This window comes from Solanum pennellii, chromosome 9 (genome assembly GCF_001406875.1).
Source record: "Solanum pennellii chromosome 9, SPENNV200".
Classification (NCBI taxonomy): Eukaryota; Viridiplantae; Streptophyta; class Magnoliopsida; order Solanales; family Solanaceae; genus Solanum; species Solanum pennellii.
Genome location: NC_028645.1, coordinates 80,713,351 through 80,722,879, shown reverse-complemented (window position 1 = coordinate 80,722,879; position 9,529 = coordinate 80,713,351). Strand labels below are relative to the sequence as shown.

The 9,529-nt window shown below is 26.0% G+C and overlaps 2 protein-coding genes and 1 pseudogene across 3 annotated transcripts; all 3 read right to left on the bottom strand.

The window, feature by feature from the left end:
• Positions 1–206: 206 nt before the first annotated feature.
• Positions 207–1,599, bottom strand: LOC107029697 (annotated as a pseudogene). Its single transcript, XR_001458051.2, has 3 exons — positions 1,505–1,599; positions 943–1,032; positions 207–554 (listed from the first exon to the last, which is right to left on the bottom strand). The product of XR_001458051.2 is annotated as a wound-induced proteinase inhibitor 1-like (transcript).
• Positions 1,600–5,290: 3,691 nt separating this feature from the next.
• Positions 5,291–6,301, bottom strand: LOC107029696 (wound-induced proteinase inhibitor 1-like). Its single transcript, XM_015231137.2, has 3 exons — positions 6,127–6,301; positions 5,961–6,050; positions 5,291–5,652 (listed from the first exon to the last, which is right to left on the bottom strand). The coding sequence occupies exons 1-3, from the start codon at positions 6,173–6,175 to the stop codon at positions 5,456–5,458; spliced, it is 336 nt and encodes a 111-aa protein (XP_015086623.1). The 5' UTR covers positions 6,176–6,301; the 3' UTR covers positions 5,291–5,455.
• Positions 6,302–7,413: 1,112 nt separating this feature from the next.
• LOC107030740 (wound-induced proteinase inhibitor 1-like) lies at positions 7,414–8,530 on the bottom strand. The gene is made up of 3 exons (XM_015231999.2): positions 8,448–8,530; positions 8,286–8,369; positions 7,414–7,764 (listed from the first exon to the last, which is right to left on the bottom strand). Exons 1-3 carry the CDS (start codon positions 8,494–8,496, stop codon positions 7,568–7,570), a joined length of 330 nt encoding a protein of 109 aa, XP_015087485.1. The 5' UTR covers positions 8,497–8,530; the 3' UTR covers positions 7,414–7,567.
• Between the last annotated feature and the right edge of the window lie 999 nt (positions 8,531–9,529).

The window sequence follows — 9,529 nt, the reverse complement described above, 5'->3', positions numbered from 1 at the left end:
AACAAGAAAAAACAAATACAAACGGAAAAAATAACAATAGTGAAGGAATAACCCCTAACAAATACTCTTAATTGAAAAATTATAATTTATATACACGATAAAATATTAGCTGTTATTGATAAATAATAAACTTCCAATATCTCTGAAGAAAGACTTCATGAACTTATTCAATTAAGGCAAACAACTAACATCATACGAACAAAGTATTGCAAAATATGTAAAAGGATATAATTAAGCCACGCTTATTTATTCCATTATGTATAGTAAGAGTACATGGAGACATTATAATGAACATACATGAACTTTAATTATTTTTTGACATGTGGCTGCTTAATTACTTCAATAATAATCCATTAATTAACCAACCACAGGCATTGATACAGCAACATCCAAGATGTTTACAGCAATACGAACTCGAAAACACCTAAAATCCATTGTGACTGGAGAACCATTCAATATTATTTGAACATCAGTTATGAATGGATTTTCCTTCTCAATTATTCCCTTAGCATATTATGCTGGTACACCAATAAGTTCTGGCCACCTTTGTTTTCCTACATATACACATAATTAACTAATTATAATGAGACAAAATAATATACTCTATGTGTTTTGATAATAGCAGACATCGAATTAAATCATGATATTTACTTTTTAAAAAAATGAGAGTAGCGAAAGAGATTTTAAGGTGGAGAATGAATCGTTATCAATAAAGTAATATTTTAGGTAATTAACCAATTGAATTAATAAAATTTTCAAGAATTAAATAATATATATCTTGTTTGGCCAAATATTTAAAAAGTCAATAACGAGTTCTTATTTTTCTTTAAAAAAGTATATTTTAGAGAATTGAAGTGTTTTATCAAGAATTTAAGAAAAAATAGTAGAAAAAACTACTTTTTGAGAAGTTAAAAAAAGAAAATTCCTTTAAAAGAACTTTACCTTTGCACATCAAGTCGGATTCAAATTCCTTTAGAAGTTCTGTGACTTCTGGTCTATCAATTTCTTTTCGTGCCATGAGAGTTTCAAAGGCTGTCAAAAAAAATATTTCAATAGCAATTAGTATATTTCTTATTTCAAGTTAGATTATCAGAAAATTATGATGCCTAAAAATCTCTGGCACAAGCAAAGAGTAGAAGGAGATTCATCTGAACTGTGGCAGAGCCAACATTTTCACTAAAAATTAATAGTCAATATATAATTTCATTAAGAGAGTCAACATTTTCATTAAATAATGTAATTTCAACAAGTCACTCTTTCGAACCTACTTTGTCAGTTAGTCACATTATATTTACAAGATCAAACTATTTTTTATGTATATATAATATAAAGTAAATCCTTTGTGAAAGTCCCCTCCCACTCCTTCCACACTCAAGCCCATATGGCAAAAGAAAATATAAATTCTTTACAACTCTAATAATACCATAGATAGATAGATAGATAAATAGATAGATAGATAGATAGATAGATAGATAGATAGATAGATAGATAGGGGGGAACTAACAAGTTGCAAGAAGAAAGAAAACAATAATGTGAGCAAACTTTGACTCCATTTTGTTTTAGTTGTAATGTAAAGAGTAGAAGGAATTGTGTGATTTTTTTATGAGTGTATCACATAAATTTATAGGCAGAGATTGTCTTCATTGAAGTGAGGTACTACATACGAGTGATGCCTAACAACCACACGTTTAATAATTAGAAGATAAAAGAAAAAAATATTATGTTTTGATATTTTTCTTAAATTACAAATGAAAAGTGGAGGACAGTGAAAATTGAATTTACGTATAGTGTAATAGGGGACACATCATACACATTGATGCCAATAATCGATATATTATGAATTGGATAAGGATGAAACGGGAGATTTGATATTAAAATTGTTTATAAATTTTTTTAATTATATAGGTTTTTTAATTTAATTTAGAAGAGATTGTTATGAAATAATGTAGAAGATCTATAAATATATAAAATGCATGTTGGATTCAATTTTTTAAGAAAATTTAAATTGTAAGTGAATTTAGGCGATCACTTTCCTCCACAGAAATTGAAAATATAATTCTTTTAATTATTATGTTTTAAAAGGGGAATAGTTCTATGAACTTTTGGATTTAAATGAAGGATTATCCATTTAGAGTAGTTGAAAATTTTAAAAGAGATACTTCTTTCATTAAAAATATCAATAAAATTACCTCAAAATAAAGAGGGAAACAAAACAAACTTAATTAATTTGTTGGTAATTTGGCTTCTTTATTTCATCACAAGGCTAGCTTGACTATGTATATGTTTGGGTTATCGATTGATTAGGGTGTCATGCAGAAGTTTATAATTATAAATCATATGGTCGATAAATCAGACGATAAAAATTTATACGAAAAATATAATATATATTATATAAAAACTAATGTAAAAGAAAAATATTATAAATTGTTGAGAAAATATATTTCCCTATAAAACAAACTTTTAAATGTCTACATTGTGTAAGTTATTGTGTTCTGTTATGAGAATAGAGATATTCAATTTATAGATCTCAAAATTTTTTCTTTAAGAAAAGAATAAATTAAATATAAAAAAATATGATATTTTTCTTTCAAGAAAAGTAAAAAACATTTATGATTTAATTTGTCTATTTGGAAAAAATACACTTCAAATAAGATTACATAAATTAGAGCAAAACTCTAACAGTATTCTTCTCAATTGCGTATCATTATTTTTGTTTATGTTTTTTAGTTTCTTATTCAATATTTGATCTCCTCTTTGAAATTCAATTTAATATATAGAGAGAGAAAAACTTTTTTATATCCAAGACTCAAATTCAATATTTTTGTCAAGATTTTTAAAATTTTATATACTTCTTTCTCAATGCCTTTGGCATATATATAAACACTGCCTTAGCCAAGAAATGAAGGAAGAAAATGTTATACAATAATATACGTGTGTAACTAAGTCATCAATAATTGATGATATATTCTCAATAAATCTAACAAAAAAATAAATTAAAAGGTAATTTTTGTCTAGTAAAAAGTGGGGGAAATTCAGAAAATGACATGGCACGTTTTATTTATGTTTTCAAAGTTTTCTCAATGCATTAGATATACAAAAGTAGAGATGTTATGGTCCCTAGCTATGAAATGTTTTTATTGATGAATCATTTTGTAAGTAATAGGGACGGATTTAAGAATTAAATGTTATGATTTTAAATTTATGATAACGGATTTAAATAATAATACATGAGTTTCAAATTATAATTTAAACATTTATATTTAACGGATTTCAAAACAAATATAAAATTTATGATAAATCTATTGAACTTCACTTTGGGGAAAAAATAAAATAATCAGATAAATTATTGAGACGAAATTACGTGTTCATCTGTTAGTTTTAAAAAATGATAAGGTATATACAAATCTTAAAGTATAACATAGGGTATTAGCATATCATTTATGATAGTTTGAGAGTATATTTATCATTTTGCATTAAAATATAAAACACAAAATCATTCTTATTCATTTACAGGACTAATATTCTCATTGTTTATCAAGTTGGTGCTTGAAAAAAAAAAGGAGAAAAATAAAGGGATATTTTTTCAAAATAAAAAAACTATGGTCCCTATAAAATGTTTCTGTTCACTAGTCATTTTGTTAGTATATAGAACATACAAAAACGTGGTTTATAATTATAGGTACTTAATATTGATATATTGTCTCTAATTATTATACCTTTTAACCATGCATGCATGTATTTATACATGCTTTTTGTGTTAACAATTTTTGCTCCTCGAGATTCAATTGTACTGTTTTTTGCTTCAAAATATATAAGTGTACTTATTTAAGTAAAAATCATGTTTATTAAAAAATTAATAAATACAATGTGTAGTTTATTACTTCCTCTAGCCTTCTTTTAAAGTTAAAAAAAATATTATATAATGCAATTCTTTTTATGATGTCATGTTTTCAGAATTTGTATGTCAAATAGCTAAATTTCACTTGAGACGGATAGCGTATTTGATATCTTATGACAATTATTTTATCTAATAACAAATTATCATAAGAAATATTTATTATAATAATTTCATTGCTAATTTTTTTATATTTTTATTGTGATGGAAGGAAGGAAACATAAAGAAAAAACTAAAAAAAGAGATGACACCAAACGTAAAATTGCTATGGTCCCCTAATGACATGTTATAATTTATGAGTTATTTTGTCACTATATAAAATACATAAAAAAAATGTGTCAGAATTATTTGTATTTTTTGTATTGATATATTATTCTGTTTTCTAATTTATTTAGTTGTGTGTGACAATATAGCATTTACTCTTTAGATATCTCTAATATTTTATTATGTAATTGACAAAATTATTTCTTCTCTCATATTTGTTTGTCACAAATTAGTAAGAGGAATTTCTTTTGAACCAAAAAATAAATAAAAATATTTGGGTTTAAAAAGAAAATTATATTTTTATATATACAAATATATAAAAATATAACTTAATGATAACCATTTGAGTGAAAATATTTTGACTTTAAGAATATTTGATATTTTTTGGTATCGGTTGAAAGTGGAGTTATTTTGTTAACTTTGTAAGAAAACGGAAAAAGGATCAAATATATATCTATTTTATATAGAGTAATTTTATCCTTCATCTAAAAAGTTTCAACTCATAATTCTATTGTTAGTCAAACCAATCAAATATATAATTATTAATATCGCTTTAGAGTTCAATCAATAGGAATTTATACTGAGGAGTTTTTTTAAAAAAAAATCAATACTCAAATTCAGAGCTTTTAATTAAAAATGAATACATATTTATCTTTCCCAACATACATATATATATATATATATATAATGATATTTTTATTCATTATTGATCCCTCAACCTTCTTAATTTGTTCCAAAGAAAGTATACCATATTGTTACGTTTTATTTTTAATTTTTGTGATGCGGTGGAAGGACTACTTCGACAATTACAGTTCAAATCCTAGCTACCACACATTAATTAAATATATGGTCCCAAAGATGTTAAAATCTTAAATAGAGATATCGATTGATTTTTGGAATTATGAAAATATATACACTTTACCAACAAAATAACATGAAAAAAAAAAGTGAAGGAGTAACTCTTAATTGAAAAATATTAATTGTTATTGATAAATAATAAACTTTGAATATCTTTCAAGAATGACTCATGAAATTTAGTTATTTTGTCATGAGATTATTCTATTATAACATATGTGTCAAATCAAAATTATACAAACAAACTGAAACAGAAAAAAGTAATGCACAATATGTAAAAGGAATTAATTAAGGAGAGGAGTACATATAATTAAGCCACATTTATTTCATTATTTATAGTAAGAGTACATGAAGACATGCATTATAATGAACATACATGAACCCTAATTATTATTTTTTGACATGTGGCTGCTTATTTACTTCAATAATAAGGTCCATTAATTAAGTCACAGTAGGAATTTGTACAACATAACCCAAAACGTTATCAAAAAGACGAACTCGATCACATCGAAAATCGAATGTAACTGGAGAACCATTCAATAATATTGGAATATCAGCTATGGATGGATTTTCCTTCTTAATTGTTTCCTTAGCAACCTTTGTTGGTACACCAATAAGTTCTGGCCAGATTAGTTTTCCTACATATACACATTATTAATATACTCTATATGTGTTATAATAATAGCAGCTATCGAGTTGAATCATGATATTTACTTTTTCTAAAAAAAAATGAGAGTAGCGAAAGAGATTTTAAGATGAAGAATCGAATCGTAATATTTTAGCTGAATCTCGGAAAAGTCAATAATGAGTTGTTGTTTTTTTAAAAAAAGGATATTTTAGAAAATTGTAGTGTTTGATCAAGCATTTAAGAAAAAAAAAGTGTTTTAAATAGTAGAAAAAATTGTTTTTTGAGAAGCTAAAAAAGCAAATTACTTTAGAACTTTACGTAAGCACAAGAAGTTAGATTCAAATTCCTTTTGAAGTTCTATCACTTCTGATCCATCAATTTCTTTTCGTGCCATGAGAGTTTGAAAGACTGAAAAAAAAATTATTTACAATTTTAATGATATTATTACATGTATATACATATAGAGAGAGAGGGGGGAACTAACACAATGCAAGAAGAAAGAAAACAATGATGTGAGCAAACTTTGTCTCCATTTTGTTTTAGTTGTAATGTAAAGAGTAGAAGGAATTGAGTGAATTTGTATAACTTGTATCACATTAATTTATAGGAAGAGTTTGCCTTCATTGTAGTGAGGTATTACATACTAGTGGTGTCTAACAACTACAATTCAAATCCTAGCTACCACACAACAACTTTCAAATAAAAAATTTATATTTATATGTTATAGCAAAGTTTGTATAATTACGCTCCATAGCAAATATATAACTGTATAATTCGCTATACATATACAATTGTATAATTTGCTGGTCTAAATTGTACATATATAATTGTATGATTCGCTGGCCTATTTCACTGCAATTGTATAATTCGTTGGCCTATTTCACTGCAATTGTATAATTCGCTTTCTATTTCGCTGCAATATTTGTATAAAATTTGTTTTGCATACTATTGAATCGAAGTAAAATATTTGTATATTGTATAATTATAAGTGTATAGGAAGAAGATATATGTTTTTCTCTCGCTTTATACAAAAACAGAAACACAATTTATTCACTTCTGTTGTATAAAGCGAGAGAAAATTGTATTTCACTGCAATTGTATGATTCGCAATTGTATAATTCGTTTGCCTTTTTCGCTGCATTATTTGTATAAAATTTGCATTTGTCTACAATTGAATCGAAGTAAAATGTTTGTAAATTGTATAATTAAGTGTATAGCACGAAGATATATGTTTTTGCATATGTATATACAATTTTCTCTCGCTTTATATAAAACAGAAACACAATTTATACAATTGTGTGTATAAAGCGAGAGAGGCGAGCAGAGGAAGAGTGGAGAGCGAGATTTCTGGGAGAGAAGTTGCTGACAAACTTTGGCAAACGTTTGCTATGGAGCATAATTAAATTAAACCATAGCTACTCTATTTATTTTAGGTTATTAATTTGCTATTATATACAATTATCCCTTAATTAAATATATGATCCTAAAGATGTTAAAATCTTAAAAGATATGATTTTTGGAATTATGAAAATATATACACTTCACCGATAAAATAACATGAAAAAAAAAGTGGAGTAACGCCTAACAAATACTCTTAATTGAAAAATATTAATTGTTATTGATAAATAATAAACTTCGAATATCTTTGAAGAAAGACTCATGAAATTTAATCATTTTGTCATGAGATTATTCGATTATAACATATGTGTCAAATCAAAATTATACAAATAAACTGAAATCGAAAAAAGTAATGCACAATATGTAAAAGGAATTAATTAAGGAGAGGAGTACATATAATTAAGCCACACTTATTTATTTCATTATTTATAGTAAGAGTACATGGAGACATTATAATCAAACATGAACCCTAATTATTATTTTTTGACATGTGGCTGCTTAATTACTTCAATAATAAGGTCCATTAATTAAGTCACTGTGGGAATTTGTACAACATAACCCAAAATGTTATCAAAAAGACGAACTCGTTCACATCGAAAATCGAATGTAACTGGAGAACCATTCAATACTATTGGAACATCATTTATGGATGGATTTTCCTTCTCAATTATTTCCTTAGCAAGCTTTGTTGGTACACCAATAAGTTCTGGCCACCTTAGTTTTCCTACATATACACATTATTAATTAATTATAAATAGAGAGAATAATATACTCATACATGTGTTATAATAATAGCGGATATCGAGTTGAATCATGATATTTACTTTTTCTATAAAAAAAATGAGAGTAGCGAAAGAGATTTAGGCAAGGCAGTCTAAGAGGCTATGGAATAGTTGCCTCAAAATAAGGGGTTATATATGAGTTTGCATTTATAGATAACTTTACAGATTTGTTTATGGATCTTTGAGAATTTATTTTCACTTCCCCCTGAAATCGTGGAGAAGACATGTCAAGTCCAATGAACTTCAATCCCTTATCTCTCGGCTCGGAAGGGCACCAACGGAATGTAATATTTTAGCTTAATCTCAGAAAAGTCAATAGAGTTTTTTTTTTAAAAAAAAGATATTTTAGAAAATTATAATGTTTGATCAAGTATTTAAGAAGAAAAAAAACAAGAGTTTTAAATAGTAGAAAAAATTGTTTTTTTTTAAGAAGCTAAAAAAGCAAATTCCTTGAGAACTTTACCAAAGCAGTTAGATTCAAATTCCTTTTGAAGTTCTATCACTTCTGGTCCATCAATTTCTTTTCGTGCCATGAGAGTTTGAAAGACTGGAAAAAAAATTATTTACAATTTTAATGATATTATTACATGTATATATATATAGAGAGAGAGAGAGAGGAACTAACACAATGCAAGAAGAAAGAAAACAATGATTTGAGCAAACTTTGTCTCCATTTTGTTTTAGTTGTAAAGAGTAGAAGGAATTGAGTGAATTTGTATAACTTGTATCACATTAATTTATAGGCACAGTTTGCCTTCATACTAGTGATGTCTAACAGCCTCACGTTTAACAATGAAAATTGAATGCAAGTGTAATGTGTGTGGGAGGGACACATATTGCTACTCCCTCCGTTCGGTATTATTTGTCATGTTACATTTTTCGAAAGTCAATTTAACTAATTTTCAAAGTTAAATTAGATCACATCAATTCGATATTTTAAACAAAAAAAATAGATATTCAATTTTTTGCATATTAATATAATGAAAAAATAGATCTCAAAGTTTTTATAATTTGATTTTAAAAATAGAACCATGATGAATAATACCAACGATGTGAGTATATATTATGAATTAGATAAGTTTTAAGCGGGCATTTATAAATATTTTCTAGCTTTATAGGTTTTTATAATTTTATTTTATAGGATATTGTTAGACAATAACATAGAGGATTTATAAATATCTAAAATACTTGTTGGATTTGTAAGCTCATTTTTTTAAAGAAAATTTAAAATGTAAGTGGATTTAGGTAGGGGTATGTATCAGATGGTCCTATTTAATTTTATGTATTATCGATTTGGATTATCGATTTTTTTATTTTTAAATATATTAAATCAATAATACATTTTTTTTATCGATTTTTAATTTATCGATTTTGATCCTTAACGATTCAGTTTTGATCCTTCGTGGTAGTGAAGTACTACATACTAGTGGTGTCTAACAACCTTGTGTTGAACAATTTGAAGATAAGGATAAAAATTTTATGTATCAGATGGAGATAGTGAATTCACCTGCAGTTTCAAAGGAAGTACAAATATTATTCACGTTTTATGGTGTCGAAAATATTTAAAGTCTCAAAGAGAAAGATACAAAGCGATTGATTTCTGAATTTATATGAATCCAATATATAAAGGATAGATCTTATCCGAATATACATACACTTTACCAATAAAAAAGAACAAATACATATTAGCAAAATTACAAGAAGAAA